The sequence below is a fragment of the Phyllostomus discolor genome, chromosome 3 (genome assembly GCF_004126475.2).
Source record: "Phyllostomus discolor isolate MPI-MPIP mPhyDis1 chromosome 3, mPhyDis1.pri.v3, whole genome shotgun sequence".
Classification (NCBI taxonomy): Eukaryota; Metazoa; Chordata; class Mammalia; order Chiroptera; family Phyllostomidae; genus Phyllostomus; species Phyllostomus discolor.
In genome coordinates this window covers 105634574-105650904 of record NC_040905.2, presented here as the reverse complement: position 1 = coordinate 105650904, position 16331 = coordinate 105634574, and the positions used below count along the sequence as shown (strand labels likewise).

General features: G+C 46.0%; 1 protein-coding gene across 5 annotated transcripts in view; it reads left to right on the top strand.

Annotated features, from left to right (window-relative positions):
- CIITA (class II major histocompatibility complex transactivator) overlaps positions 1-16331 on the top strand; it is a 51445-nt gene that overhangs the window by 19551 nt on the left and 15563 nt on the right. For 4 of the 5 annotated variants that reach the window (XM_028522740.2, XM_036020929.1, XM_036020930.1 and 1 more), the window contains exons 2-10: positions 6497-6640; positions 6879-6974; positions 9590-9652; positions 9832-9912; positions 12076-12120; positions 13271-13423; positions 13879-14019; positions 14959-15123; positions 16046-16114. In XM_028522740.2, the coding sequence (XP_028378541.1) occupies positions 6497-6640; positions 6879-6974; positions 9590-9652; positions 9832-9912; positions 12076-12120; positions 13271-13423; positions 13879-14019; positions 14959-15123; positions 16046-16114 (957 nt within the window). The remainder of the gene's footprint in view (positions 1-6496; positions 6641-6878; positions 6975-9589; positions 9653-9831; positions 9913-12075; positions 12121-13270; positions 13424-13878; positions 14020-14958; positions 15124-16045; positions 16115-16331) is intronic. The other variant, XM_036020928.1, reaches the window with a different exon arrangement.

Sequence of the window (16331 nt, the reverse complement as noted above, 5' to 3'; positions counted from 1 at the left end):
ATATATTTGACCCCCTTTACCCTCTTTGTCCTCTTTGTATGTGTTATTGTAAAATATGCGTTGCTTTTTTTATGTGCATGTTGTCATTCTGCACGTCTAGAATTGGGCTATCAGAGTTTATTCTGGTTTTTACTTTTTAACTTGGTACTGTGTTATTAAGACCCACCTGTGTTTCTCTGTGTGCACTGGTCTGCCTCTTCTAATCACTGCGCCATCCTCCATGGATTGCAGCTGCTACTTTTTCCCATCCATCCCCCAGCAATGGAAACTCAGTTGGCTTCCAACTTCTCTATTACCACAAATAGTACAGCAGTGAGTATTCTCAGATGTGTGACCTTGCAGAGTTGTGGGAATATTTCTTTGAGGTGTATATATCCAAGAACTGAATTGCTGGTTTGTAGAATCTACACATCTGTAGGTATGGTAAGTGGTGCTAGTTTCTCCACTGGGATGGTCTTACCAGCCCACACCCACCAATCTGTTCAAAAGCATTGCCCAGCATTTTAATTTTTGCCAAGTGTAGTGTCAAGTGACACCTTGCTGTTTTCATTTTGGAGCTGATATCTTATTAGCACATCCTAGATGTATCACTTTAGGCAATTCAAAGCCAACTGGTAAGGTTGATACTATGCCAACCAAATACAGTAAACTTCACAACCCAGAGGAACTGAAAAACTTATGTGAACTCACACAGTTAATGCGAAACTCAGGTTTGAACACAGAGCTCACCTTCTTAACCGCTGCACTATTATAATGTTTTGTCTGTTTTCTAAATATTATCTGGGTCTACTACACTATACGCTTCTTGGCAGGGACTGTTTTAAACTCCTTTAGGGCCCCTGGAGACATGGGCCCAGGGATTTTCTTGTGGGAGATGCTCAGTAAATCACTGGGTTACAGATTTGGAGAAAAAAGTACAAGATGTTTCTTAGAGTTTATGTGGAGGCCTACAGGGTACAAGAGGAAAAAAGGAACTTATTTGATCTATGAGCCCTACAAAGATGCTGATTGGGAGCTGGTTATGGTAGATAAGTGTCTCTGGGCTCCTGCTTTCTACCACCATCTGACCGCCAAGGAAGCAGCATGTCATTCGGTTGTGGAGCAGGGTGGTATTAGGGGGGCCTTGAGGAAAAGAAAGCAGGGGAAGACTGACAGGCAGTGAGGAACCCCAAAATCTTTAGCTGTATGGGCTCCCACATCCAGTTGGTGAAACTCAGGCTCAGAGGGGTAAAGAAATATACTCATGATCAAAAGCAGAGTAGAATCTCAAACTCGTACCTCTAGTCAAACAGTTCAGAGATTTTCCATTCCTTCCCCAGGAAGAGAAGCTCATAGTTGACAAACAGGGAAGAATCCCTTTTAACACTCTTGTATTGTACAGAGCAGTGCTGAAGGTTTGGGGGGCAGCAGAGGAGTCCCTCATGCCCTCTTAACACTACCTCAGAACTTCAAGGATATATGCCCTCTTTCTGGGAAAAAAAGCATCTGTAAAACTGACCCTAACCTCATTGTCATCATCTGTAAAATGGGTATAATAATACCAATGCCCAAGGGTTGCTATGACAATGGAAAGAAAATAATAAATATAGAGCATTCGGCACAACACAGTCACAAAAGAATCTCCCCAGGAGAGAAAGGATGCTATGTTGGCACAAGAAGAACCACATGAACTGAATGTCAAGTTGCTCTGGTCTGAGTGAGGACATTCTTGTCACACTTGATTTCCCTCATGAGAGAGAGAAACAAATTTTTATTTTAGAAAACATTTTTGGTGCACCTGCTTTAAAAAACCTACAGTGTAGTGTGAAATGTGGATGGAAATGAACCCCAGAAGGAACATGGAAGGTGATGGCCCAGTGGGAATGGTGTGTTCAAAGAGAACCTTCTAAAAATACTGTGCATTTACCAAAAACATAGTCTACTTCTCTGCTGCAGCCCAGGAGCTCCTCAAAAGGAGAAATTATCTTGCCTTCTCTCACTGGGTGAGGGCAGCTCCCCAGGGAAACTGAAGGCTCAAGAGTGACTAGAAGAAGCTGAGACTTTGGAGCTAGGCAGTTGGTTCAGATCCCAGATCCCTACTCTTCTCTCTGAGCCTGATTCATCATCTGCAAAATGGAAATACAGATAGCTAATGTGTGAGTTAGACCAAATGGGGTAATGTTCACATATCACATCATTTGGTGCCTGGCACTGAGAAAACACCTGTGAATTCTAATTATACCTCATTCTTGTTGATGCAGGGAGCCTATTATGTGCTGCAACCCAGGGACAGGGTAGTGAGATGGACAGGGTCCTGTCTTCCCATGGCTCCTGGCTTCTAAAATCTGCCCTGTGTAGGCCAGATGAAGGGGACTCTCTCCTTTGCAGGTCTGTCTCTGCCTTCCTGTTCCCTCTGGAACTGCAGGTGGGAGAAAGAGTCTAGTTGATGGGCCTTTGAATAATATCCTAAGCATCTAAGGGCAGAGAAAACATGGTTGTGGGAACACCAGAGGGGGGAGGGGCTAGACCAAGATGCTAGTAGATCTTGGCATGAGTGTCAGGCACTGTGGGGAGATCTAGACTATAAGCTTATAGCCTTGGGCCTGAGTCCTACCTCTGAGACTTCCCAAAATAATGGTCTTCCTTTGACTGTGAGCCACCTATGTGTCTGGTATACCACCCAGAGTCCCTCTTGGCCTTTTGATGGTCCCACAAAGTTAACTTCATTATCCTGACCTACTGGTGGGAAAAGAGATACTCAGTTAAGTCACTTGCTAAGGCCTCCCAACCAGAATTCAAACTCAAGCTCTCCAACCAGGTGACCTTGGGTAAGTGTTTGAGTATCCTCCTCTGTCTAGTATATATAATGCTCCATCCTTCCTTCTCCCTGAGGCTCTTTGGGAGTTCATATGGGGACATGGGAGTGGAGGCAGAAGTCTATTGTGTCCCTGCATACTTGAGAGGAACGGTGCAAGGTGCGGGTTTCATCTTGGGGAAGGGAGGTGCCATGGTACATGTTGGAGGTGTCCAAGAGTAGGTTTCTTCTTGTCCAGGTTGAGCCAATGACACAGAACTCAGGCCCTGGGATAACTTCTCTCAGTCCCCTTCTTGGTGGTGGTGATAGGGGTAGGGGCAGTGTTAATGGACCTTCCTGGTTACACTGCTGACTGTGGGGCTTTCTTGTTCCTTTGGGGTCTGTGAGGCCTGCTTATGCAAAACAACAGAAATCTTGGCTTGGCAATGTGGTGAATCAGACAGGAGTGGAAGAGAAAGACTCCCTTAGTCAACCTCAGAGGTAAAAGGTGAATTATAATAAAATAATAATGATAATAATGGCCATCACTCATTGTGTATATGTTAGATGCTGTTCTGAGTTTCCCTTTATTAAGTGCTTACTAGGCACCAGTCACCTTCCTGAAGGCTCTACATAGGGTGCACTACAGTCACAACAGAGGTCTCAGCCACTCCCATGGGAGTACTGATGCTGGGATGGACCACAGGGTTTCAGTTGGGACTGAAAGGACTACAGGATTACCTCAGATTGAGGCAGGGTGACCAGGCCTTTGCACTCCACTGGGACTGATCATTACATGTAGGCTACCCCTCTGGAAGGGCATGAGTTAACATGCTCTTCTACATGAATTAACTTACCCAACCCTTATGAGCTATCAATCATTATAGTTCCCATTTTATTTTTTAAATATTTTATTTATTTATTTTTAGAGAGAGGGGAAGGGAGGAAGAAAGAGAAGGAGAGAAATATTGATGTGTGAGAGAAATATCGAGTGGGGTTGCCTCTCACATATCCCTGACTACGGACCTGTCCTGCAGCCCAGGAATGTGCCCTGACTGGGAATCAAATAAGCAACCATTTGGTTCATAAGCCGATACTCTATTTACTGAGTCACACCAGCCAGGGCTATAATTCCCATTTTATATGTGAGAAAACTGATACTCCAAGAGTTTTAAAAAACTTTCCCAGGTTGCAGTGGGTTGGTAGGTAGGAGTGGTTTCAAAGTTAGGCAATTTGACTCCCAAACTCATGTGAATTGCCTTCTTCTCTCTATCAGCATATTTTCCTGGTGTTTGACCTCATTTGGCAATGTTGCCCAAAGTTGGAAGCTGAGCCTGTCGATAGTGAGGCTGGGCTAGACCATTTTAGGCTCCTTCCCATTGCACCTCCTGTCATTGCCCATCTGTAAAAGGAGCTAGTCCTTCTTCTCGGGCCTGGGCACAATGGGGGTGTTCATTTGAATGGAAATATCTTGATTGGCAAGAAGGAGCACTGGACTGGGAGTGCTGTGCTAGGGGATCAGGTGCAGGCTTGGCCACTGGCAGGCTGTGGGGACTTGTGCAAAGCATATCCCCTCTCAGGGTCTCATCTTCTTTGAAGGATGAAGGAGATTGAAGGTCCCTGGCAGCCGTGATGCCCTGTAAGAAAACAGAGATTGGGTAACTTGACCAAAGACATACAACTCATTCCTGGAATTGCCGGTGTCAGCCCCCAAGGTGTTGTCAGCAGATCTCACTGCCTAGAAAAAGAGGCAGATGCCTACAAGGTAGATTCTTAATAAATAGCATAGGCTGAAAGTGGGAAGCAGGCAGCGGGAAAGAGTTGGGGCAGGAAGTCTTTTCTCACCATCCTTGAGAGAGCAGTAGATCGCTTGACTGGCTTCTAGGCCACCATGTTGGGAGGGGTGCAGCCCTTCTCCCTCCCCCACCTCCCAGCCTTGGCCCCAGTCCAGGAAAAGGGCAGTATCTTTCATTTCTGCTTTCTCAAGTCATGGCTGGCTAGGCCTTTGACGCAAGCCTGTTGTTTGGGTTTCTGCAGCCACCACCCAGCCCATTATAACAGATAGCTCCAGCCAGGACCCTATGTTGAATTGTAGATTACCTGAACTAGGGAGCAGGCAGGGTATTTGAGCCACACAAATGAGGCTTCAAATTGGCTCTAGACAGCAAGGGCTTAGCTTTCCTTCTAGGGGTTAGTGTTTCATTTCATTTTAAAAACTTTATTGTTGGCGTAGCTCAGTGGATTGAGCACGGGCTGGGAACCAAAGTGTCCCAGGTTCGATTCCCAGCCAGGGTACATTCCTGGGTTGCAGGCCATAAACCCCAGCAACCGCACATTGATGTTTCTCTCTCTCTCTCTCTCTCTCTCTCTCTCTCTCTCTCTCTCTCTCTCCCCCCCCTCCCTTCCCTCCCTAAAAATAAATAAATAAAATCTTTAAAAAAAAAAGTGACAGAGGAAATTAAAAAAAAAAAACTTTATTGTGATATAATTCATACATCATATAATTCATTCGTTTAAAGTGTATGATCCAATGGCCGTTTTAGTATATTCACACAGTTGTGCAACCATCCCCATGGTCAACTTTAAAACATTTTCATCATCCTCCCGCAAAGAAGTTGCTTCTTTCACCATCCTCCTATTAGCAGTTGCTTCCCATCCCCCCCAGACAACTCTACCCCAACCCTAGTCAACCACTAATCTACTATTTGTCTCTAAAGATTTGCCTATTTTACATATTTCATATAAACAAAATCATACAATATATGATCTGTTGCATCTATTTTCTTTCACTTAGCATAATTGTTTTCAAGTTTCATCCATGTTGTGACATGTCAATACTTGATTTCTTTTTATGGCTGAATAACATTACACTGTATGGATTTACCACATCCTGTTTATCCATTCGTGCACTGGTGGGCATTTAAATTGCTTCCATATTTTGGTATGAATTATGCATCTATACAATTATGCTTTGTGTAAAAGATTTGTGTGGGCATGTCCAAGGTTGTCTTAAAGATGAAATGAAGTAGAATCTAAGGTATTTGATGTGTCTTTTAACAAATGATAATGAGAGATCTTACAGAGAATCTGCCCCAACTCCTTCAATTTACAGATTAGGAAACCGAGGCACAGAGAGGAGCAGAAAATTGCTGGAGGTCACCCACAGCAGTAGAGCAAAACAGTTAAATGCAGGTCCTTGAGTCAGACTGCCTAGAACCAGATCCTGGTTCCACCTGGACTTGGGTTACCTTATGTAAGTCACTTCATATCTCTGAGACTTAGTTTACTCAGGCACAAAATGAGTATAGTGATAGTATCTGCCTTGTGTGGTTGTTGGTGTGAAGACTAAATGTGCTAGCCTATGTGTCTGGCACATAGTAGGTGCTCTTTCAGTCTTAGTTGTCATCATTTATGGCAATATGAAATATGGAACTCAGGTCTCCTGGCTCACAGGTGTAAGATCTCTTGACTCTATACTTCTCCAGTTTCCTCTCCTGTATCACAGGCATCTTTCTGGTATAATTGTAAATCTCTTGGAAGAAGGAAGTATGGTCTTCTCTTCCCACTGCCCTGAGCATATATGAGGTGGTGAATGAGCACTTTTGCTCACTTTCTTTAGCTTCTGCTGCCCTATCCTTTATCAAGTGACTCAACTTGGAACTATGTTAATTCTTTGCATCTTTTCGACATTCTATGAGATGACCGAGTATGTCTCCCTTCTAGGCAGTGGACATTGTGAAGCCATGGATTTTGGGCCTCTGGAAGGCGGGTACCTGGAGCTTCTTAACAGCAATGCTGACCCTTTCCAGCTCTACCACCTCTATGACCAGATGGAACTGGCTGGAGAAGAGATGGAGCTCTGCTCAGGTGGGCTCTCTTCCCTCAGTCCCCTCCCAACCCCTCAGCTTGCTGCATGACAGGCCGCAACCACTGCAGTGAGTACAGCCACTGAGCTCCGATCAGCACCAAGGACAGCTCCTATGGCCGCGAGCCTATGGCCGCGAGAAACTCCCTCCCTGTCTCCCAGCCCTACCTGTCTCTCCCACCTTCCCCACTAGCCCTCTTCCCAGATCTTCCCTGCTTCACAAGAGGCTTTTCCCCACAGAACCTGACATGGACACCATCAACTGTGAACAGTTCAGCAGGATGTTGTGTGACATAGAAGGTGACGAAGAGACCAGGGAGGCTTATGCCAATATCGGTGAGAAAGTGCTCTGAGCCCAGAAAAAGGGCAATTGAGGGGAAAGGTTCTTTTTTTCTCTTTTGTTAATCTTGCCCATTCATGTGAGCCACAGAAGGCCCCTCTCTCAGAAATCATGGCAAGGGGGATGGGCAGCGAGGGCTAAAAGAACAGAGACTCCAGGGAAGACTCCAAGAAGATGGAGAGTAGTAAGGGAAATAGACCCCTCCACTAATGACCTGCAAGCAAACAAAATCTCACTATTGTATTCTGTGCCTCCATTTCTATACCTTTTTCTATTTCTTGTTCTGACCTTCCTTTCCACCAAACCCATATTATACATCCCTCCCTCTCTTTCTCACCGGTTCCTAAGCCAAACTACTCTAGTATTTGCACTTGCTTTCTAATTGCAGGATATGTGACATCCCAACAAAAAAGGAAGTAGATATTATGAGTATCTCCACTTTACAGATAACAAAGTTAAAGTTCAGAAGGCTGAAACAACCTACCCAAGGCTTCATTAGAGATAGTAATGGGCAGGTCTGAAATTCTAACCTGTGTCTTTCTCATTGCAAAGTCCTATTAGCCACAAAAAAGGAAGTATCTGGGATGGGAAGGTTTGCCAAAGCATAAGTGGAAAAGCTAGTTTGCAGTTTTAAAAGGCATTTCCTGGCTGGTGTGCCCCAGTTGGTTGGAGCATCTTCCCATGCACCAAAAAGTTTTGGGTTTGATCCATGGTTAGGGCACACATCTAGGTTGTAGGTTCAGTCCTGAGGCACATGTGGGAAGTAACTGATCAGTGTTTCTCTCTAACATCAATGTCTGTCTGCCTGTCTGTTTATTTCTACCTCTCTCTCAAAAATTAATGAACATATCCTTGGGTGAACATGAAAGAAAGAAAGAAAGGAAGGAAGGAAGGAAGGAAGGAAGGAAGGAAGGAAGGAAGGAAGGAAGAAAGAAAGAAAGAAAGAAAGAAAGAAAGAAAGAAGAAAGAAAGAAAGAAAGAAAGAAAGAAAGAAGAAAGAAAGACAAGAGAGAAAACCATAGCTTTCAGATAAAGGCAGAACTTTCTGGGGAGAGGTGTTTCCATTATTGTTGTTTTGGGGGTAGAGGTGGGGTAAAGGATCCCTCCTAACCACAGTCACCAGTATTTCATACAGAGACTTTGTTAAGTTAAAAAATGGCATCCTTTTTCTGGAGGATGCATTCCCCACTGGGAGGTAGCACCTTAGCTATTGAAGTACAGACTGAATTTCCTCCCCCCATTTGCCCTCTTAGCTGGGGACCCTTGTACAGTGAACAAATTGCACAAGTGTTCTTACCTGCCCTTTTTCTGGCAACCCAAGAAGCAAATCACTCAGGAGGTCTGTGCTCTGCACAAATGTGGCCAGTCTTTCCTCAGGACACAGTTTAATCCAGCATCATTCTGGGGTAGAAAACGGAGAGATGTCTCAAAATTGCAGAACTGAAAGGCTGCCTGCTTCCCTTTCTTCCTGGGAATATACTTGCAGGAAGCAGAAGGGTTTGGTGCTGAGGGCACCCACACTTCCTCACAACTGGAGGCAGTAGTGAAAGATTTGGGCATTACTTAGAATTTGGGGGTTCTTCCCTTGAGGGCATCTACACAGGAAGTGGAGCTGCCTAAGCAAATGGAGGATGCAGCATCACTGGAGTGTGCTCCTAAAGTCTGTGGGTTTTCTTGTGTGTTCCTAGAAGACCACGCCCTGGCCTGAGCATGCAGTCATTTGAGACATCCTGAAATACTACATTGGCTTCCATATGTGCAATGGGAATAATAATCATACCTACCCCATGGGATGGCTGTGAGGATTAAATAAATTTCTGTGTGTAACGAAGTTACAAAAGGAATTTGCAATCATCATCTTCATTTCTGCCTTTACTCCATTATTCAGCTCACATGCCTTTTATGGCTCCTCATTACCTATAAAATCTAGTTCTAAATTTCTCCAACACGAAACTTCTGGTGCAGACATCTGTCTTTCAGCATTTCCCACACAGAGTGTAAACACTTTCCCTTACTCTGTTCCTGCTATCCAGAAAGCCCTCCACTTTCCACCTCTCAGACTCTGCCTCATCTTTCAAGGCCTGGCTCCAGGATCCCTTCCTCTGGGGATCACTCCCCAAATGCCCCATCCTATTCTCTCCTTTGACCTCCACCATGATAATTGTCTTTCCATTGGTTCCAACCCATGTTCTACTTCATATAACTAGGCACCATTTATGAGTGCTTACTCTGTACTGACTACTGTGTTGGATGCTTTAAATGCAGAGCTGCTGATCCTTGTCATCCATCTCTGGGTTGCAGGCATTATTTATTCTCATTATGCAGATGATGAAGTGGGGGTGCAGAGAGGTTAACTAGCTGGCCTGAGGTCATATAGCTTGAGGGGTTAGTGTAGGATAGAGCTGGAATTTAAACTCAAGCCCCCAAGACAGCTCATTCATGCTGCATTGCACTACCTTAGAGCAATAGGTAAGTTTTCATGGATATGTACCCCACCCCTTCAATAAGATAAACAGCCCATAAAGGTTCAGTTTTCTTTCATTAATTTGATCATTCATTCAGCAAACACTGAGAACTCACTGATTCACTGCACTTTTCCTTGTCTGGGCAGCGGAACTGGACCAGTATGTGTTCCAGGACTCGCAGTTTGAGGGCCCGAGCAAAGACGTTTTCAGTAAGTTGGGGGTTCTTGGCTGAGTCCACATTTCTTTCCTTATTCCTTGGGGAGCACCATAAGAAATGATGGCCACCCTTCGATAGGTAGTCAGATGCCTTCCCAACACAGGGACAATGCAGGTTCGCCTGGGGCATCCCTTGACTGTGCATGTTGGTGTCTTTGGTTTTTCTTTAAAGTTGAGCACATAGGATTGGAAGACATAATCAGTGAGAGTGTGGAGATGCTGGAAGAAGCAGGACAAAAAAGTCAGAAAAGACGTAAGTGAGCCCCTTCCTCATCCTACCCAGCCTTGCTTGACTGCCAGCCCTACCCTGGCTCCAAAGCCTTTTGTGGATTCCAGTTGCTACCCTCATTGAGTCCTGTCTGGTCCACCTGGGTTTGAGTGTCCCACCTGCCTCTCCCCTTGCCATTGTCACCTGGTGACTAAGGGAGGAAGCAGACAGCCCAAGTACAAATGGCTACTCTCCTGGTGGGTCTCTGCCACTGGCTGTACTGACTGCCATTTCCAAAGGACCTTTGGGCTCTGACTTCCCTTTTGTGCTTAGTTTTCACCACTGTATTTGAGGTGGGTCTCTTCAAGCACAGAATTCAGCAAGAACTGGGTTTTAATTCTGTACCTGCAACTTCTGCTCTCTGTGACTGTGTCAAATACCTGTACCTTTTTGAGCTTCCTACTTAGTCTCCCTGCCTCCTCAATCTGTCCTCACCTGGCAGCCAATGTGAACTTTTAAATATAAATCAGATCATTTTGCTTCCCTGTTAACCTTCCAATGGCTACAAGATACATACCACAAGGTCTGCATGATTAGATCCTTTCCACCAGTCCAAACTCCCCAAAAGCCATTATGCGCCAGCCACACTAGCTTCTTTCCATTCCTGTAATCCACCTACCTTTTCTAGCCTCAGGTCCTTTGCACTTGCTGTTCCCTCTATGCCTTGCCCCACTTCTTTGCATGGCCAGCTTTTTCAAACCTTCTAGGTCTTGGCTAATTGGATCTGGAGGGCTTTCTTGTTCACCTTTTTCCCATAGATTACCTCATTTATTTTCACCTTGTCATGTCTCTTCTAGCACCTTAACATTTGTCATAATCTGTACTTATTTATTGCCTTTTGCCTAGTTCTCCCACTGTGAGGATAGGGACCTAGTCTTTCACTCACTACTACATCCCCAACATCTAGTGCACTGTCTGGCATGCAGTAGCACCTCAGTAAATACCCGTTAGATGAAAATATCAGTTAATCAAGTGCATACTATGTGCCAGATCATGGGTAAGCCCTGTACCAATTTATTTATTTTCATATAGTTTTCCTCAGTTTATTTCCCTCAGTTTCCCTCCTTGAAGACAACCTATGTTGTCAGTTTCCTTTTGGCCTTGTTAGAAATATTTTATTTATTTATAAGCCAACTCTTTTTCTAAATTTTCTGCACAAATGACCACATTTTTACCCACACTATTCTGCACCTAGCTTTCTTCATGTAACATGTATGGAAGATCATTTCTTTATCGCTGATAGAGAATTTTCCTGCCTCCTGGGCTGGCTTGCTCTTCTTTCTTTCTCTTTCTTTCTTTCTTTCTTTCTTTCTTTCTTTCCTTTCTTTCCTTTCTTCCTTTCTCTTCTTCTCTTTCTCTCTCTCTCTCTCTCTCTCCCCTCCTTTCATTTTCATTTGGTAAATATTTTTCCAACATTTTATTATGAAAAATTTCCATACACAGTAAGGTAGAAGAATTTTACTACAAACCACCACATACCTACCACTTACATTCTACAATTAATGTTTGGCTATATTTCATCCCTCTATCCATCCACCCATTCATTCATGTTATGTCTGGAACATTTCAAAGTAAACTGCAGATGCCAGTACACTTCCCTATACATCTTTCAGGATCCTTATTCATTTTCAGGGCTCATGGTATTTTGTTGGTAGATGAACCATAATGCCCCTTGCTAAGGGACACATAGGGTTTTTCTCCATTAGTGTGCTAAGTGCTTAATACTCACTCACTGATTTCCAGTGTACTTCTGCGAGGTAGGAATCACCCCCCCACACACTCCCCACCCCCTATTTCAGAGATGAGAGATCACAGTCTCATATAGGCTGTGTTGCAAAGGCACATGGCTAGGAAGAGATCAAAAGCAGGTTGTTTTTTATTTTTATTTCCTTAAACTCAAACTCATCTTGTTTGTCCCCTCTGCATTTCTGCCACTTCCAGTGTCTCACTTTCCTGTGAGCTTCAATGTGGAATTTGACCACAAACAGACAGACAAGGGGACAGGAATGGTCAGGGGAAGGGAATGGGATTCCCAAGGCCATTCCCAGACATTGAAGGCAAAGCTATTTGGCTTGCTAGGGTTCAGGAGCTCCTCCTGGCCTGGAACACCCCTTCCCTGGGGTGATAACCATGGTGTTCTCTCTGCAGCCTTCCCAGAGGAACTGCCTGGAGACCTGAAGCACATGAAGCTCGGTGAGCAGGGCTGGTGGGCCCCGGGAGACTACAAGGCAGGAAAGCTTGGGTCTCCTCAGGTGCACATATAAACTGGCATTTAAAGCTGAGGATCAGAGAGGCGAAGCCCCTTATCCATGATAATACAGTTAATGAGAGGTGGAGCTGGGATTGAAACCAAGATCCATGATTCCATATCTTGTATAGTTTGAGAGCCACTAGGAGACTCAGCTTCTCCTACAAAGATTCTTCCCTAGCATCCCCTCTGCTATATGCTGAGTCAGAGCTGAGGCCCTGCTCCACTCCACTGTTCCCCACACACTCCCCTCACCTCGTTCCACTGCCTTCTCTTTTCAGAGTACTCACCTAGGGTTAGCTGGTTACTCAGTGCCCTCCCGAGCCCACCACCCCCCATACCTCAGCCTCTTCCTCCAAGCTCACCATCTTCTCCCAACAGATGCTTCCTCCCCTTCCTTCCCCTCTTCTCTACTCTCCTCCCACCCAGTTGTTATTGCAAAAGTCAAAAGACCAGCCCCTGAGTGGGAAACAGACTGAGGAATGAAAGGCTCATAATCTGATGGAAGAAGCCTAGTTCCCAACCTCAGAGAGTTCCAATCTGATGGGAGAGATAGGGACTCTGCCCATGAAGAGCCCATGATAGTGAAGTAGTCCCTGTCTCCAGGGAGTCCCCAGTCTGCTGGGGGAAGGAAGTCTCTAACCTCTTAGATCTCCCCATTAAATACATGAGAAAGACTTCTGCCCCAGTCTGATAGAGGTACACCCTCTTCTTTCTTTGGGAAGTGCTTGATGCTTCTTAAGTCCCCCACCCCAGGAGATCTGTGACTAGTTGTAAAAGGTGGTAGGGCCCTGGGCCAATGGCCTACTTATAGGTCTGTCCTGCCTTAGTGACCTAATGGGTCCATCACCAGGTCTCCATCTCAGGAAGCTCTAAGGGCCCAGTCACAAGGAGAGGGCTGGGAGCAGGGGCTGCCTGGCATAGAATGATTGCTGATCAGACCAGCTTCACCCAGGGCTGAGAAGAGGACAGGAGCTTCCTCCAACTGCCAGGAGAGAGATCTTCTGTGCTCCCAGAGTGCTCCCCATCCTAAGAAGGCCCCTCCAGAAACCCACTAGATCTCATGCAGCCTCTAACATGGCTCCTTCCACACAGCCGAGCCCCTAAAAGTGCCCATGGTGACTGGCACTTTCCTAGTGGGTCCAGCAAGCAACTCGTCAGCTCTGCCCTGCCCATCACCACCTGCTCTGTTCAACAAGGAAACAGCATCTGGACAGACCCAGCTAGAGGAAACAGTCCTGACTCCTGGTATGTGGGGGGCTTGGAGAAGGTGGGCTTCCCCCTTCCCCATGCCTGATGAGTAACTAAGGCAGGGTCCACCAGGGACAGGAATCCCGATCCCAACCAGTGTCACCCACTTCTGTCCCAGCCCATCTCATCCTTCAGGCCTCCATCAATTCCACTCCAGCCAGGAAACAAGCTCTAGAAGGAACCCTTTCTCTAGGAGGCACAACATGGAGTCTTCACCAGTTAGAGAATTCACCCACTAGCCCAATGCATTCATCATCTGTGAATGGAGCACCTCTCTGTACCCGCCCCTCTGTTAGGTGCTAGGGACACTGCCATGATCAAGACAGACACAGCTGCTGCTCTTTGGGAAATTGGAGCCCTTTAGAAAGGGAGTCAGATGTTAATTCAATAATCACAAAGCAACAGCATAGGTGCTGTAGAGGATCTCACCTCACTGCCTTTGTCTCTTGCAGTGCCTGCCTCCAGTTCCTTGTTGAGTTGTCTGAGCCTCCCTGCTGGACCCATCCACATCATCCCCACTCTCCCTCTGCCCCAGGGGCTCTGGCAAATCTCAGGATCTGGGACAGAGGTGTCCAATATACTCATCTACCAAGGTGAGTGAGTGAGACCTGGCCCTGGTGCCCCCACCCCCTCTCCCTGCTGCCTGACTATTCCCTGATTCTGTCCTCCCCCAACCCCAGGCATTTGGTGGTTTTAGCCTAGTACCTTCTCATGATCTGCCCCTCTCATAACACTTTTCTCTGTCCCTACTTGCTAAGAATCAAAGTAGAGGAGCAGAGTCTCCATGGTGGTCTGGGTGAGTGAATGGCTATGTGTCCTTCTATGTGTCACTTTCCCCGACTAAGCCTTAGTTTTTTCTCCCCACTACTAAACATTATTATATTTTAAACTATAGCATCAATGCAGACTCTTTAAAAAGCCAAATAATAAGAGATGCTTACAAGTGTTGGGGTACTGAGTCTCTCCCTCAACTGTCTTAGTATACCCTTGTGAACAGTTTGGTGTGCATCCTTGTATAGATTTCTCTGAATTACCTTGTTTCCTGACCAGTAAAATGATCCCTTCTGATTGCCACACTAATGGATTGTGAATTGCTCAGGGAAGGCCATGTTTGGACTTTCAGGGATGGGAGAGAGAATGAGGCCAGGGGTATACTTCCACTCAATTGAAAAGCATCCTTTGAAGGTCACACACTAATTTTTGTGTAGTACACTGGTACCCCAGAAGCAGGGGAATATTCTGAGCATCTAGGAAAATGAGCACAGACAATACAGTAGAAAACCTGCCATAGTAGCACTTGCCCTAAGCTCCCCATGAACTGGTGTATCCATATCACTGATGGGGACACCAGGGCTCGAGGAGCTAGATGTAACCTCAGAGCTCTTTCCTCAACTCCACCCTGAAGTGCCAACTTTTGGAAGTTCTCCCTCCAGACTTCCCAAGCCCCACAGCCTGATTTGAGGTTGGGTGACTCAAGTGGGTTCCTGGATGAGCACCTGGTTGTTCTTATATTCCTTTCCCACCTAATGTAGGCAAGATGCCCCAGGCCAGCCAAGCACCCCCTTCCAGCAGCCCAGTTCTCCACAGCCTCCCGAAGTCCCCAGACCGGCTTGGCTCTACCAGCCCCTTTGCCCCATCTGCAACTGACCTTCCCAACATGCCAGAACCAGCCCTGACCTCCCGTGCAAATGTAACAGGTAAGGATCTCAGAGCCTGTGAGGTCATTGGAAAAAGGATTTAGGCCCTGGAGTAAATATTGCTTCAATAGGGTCCACAAACAGCTGCCTGCAGGGGCAAGCAGGCCACGTATATGTAAAACAGGGAGAATCTCCAGGGGGTGGAGGGCCTGGGATGGTGGGCAAGGGAGACGACTAGAGAATCCATGTACCACCTCAACAAGACCACCGGCCTTCACCAGCTTGTCACCCAGCAGGAAAGCCCAATGTGGCCATATCTTCTGAATTGTCAGCAGAATCTTCAAATCTTGATTTTTATATAGATGTTGTGATTTTTAAAACCATAGTAAAAGCCCTGGCTGGTGTGGCTCAGTTGGTTGGAGCGTCACCAGGGATGTCCAGTCTTTTGGTATCTCTGGGCCACACTGGAAGAAGAGAGTCGCCATGGGCTACACATTAAATACATAAACACTAATGAAAACTGATGAGCAAAAAAAAAAGGTTTTAAGTAAACTTAGGATTTTGTGTTGGGCTGCATTCATAGCCATACTGGGCCCCATGCAGCCTGCGGGTTGGGCACCTCTGCAAGGTTGCAGGTTTAATTCCCAGTCGGGGCACATGCCTAGGTTGTTTGGTCCCCAGTCAGGGTGTGTATGAGAGGCAACCGATCAATGTTTCTCTCCCTCCCTCTCTCTCTCCCTTTCTTTCTTCTTTAAGCATGTCTTTGGGTGAGGATTTAAAAAGAAAACACAGTGGTGAAACTTTTTTTAAAGTAAAGCTGGCCAAAGAAAGCCATCTTTAAGCAGGACACAACCACACCTTTTAATGCCCCGAGCCCTTGTAGACTCTGCCCTCTGGGTACTCAGGGCTGAATGCCTCAGAGGGAGGGAAGACCCTAGGGCGCCCCTCACTCTAACTCTGACACCGCCTTCTTCATCTGCAGAGAATGAAACGTCCCCCACCCAATGCCCTGCAGCTCTCGAGGTCTCCAGCAAGCTTCCAAAATGGCCTGGTGAGTGGCAGCTGGGTCCTCTGCCCTGGGTGCTGAAGGCATCACTTCACTCATTTGCTCAACACATATTCAACCTCTTATTTGTTGGCACTCATTCATTCATTCACTCTCTCAATTACTCATTGGGTTGTACCATCATGTCAGCATTCATTCTGGCATTCACTCACACTTAAGTAATGTTTATTGCAGACCTGCCCCTCAAGAAGCACCCCTAGGC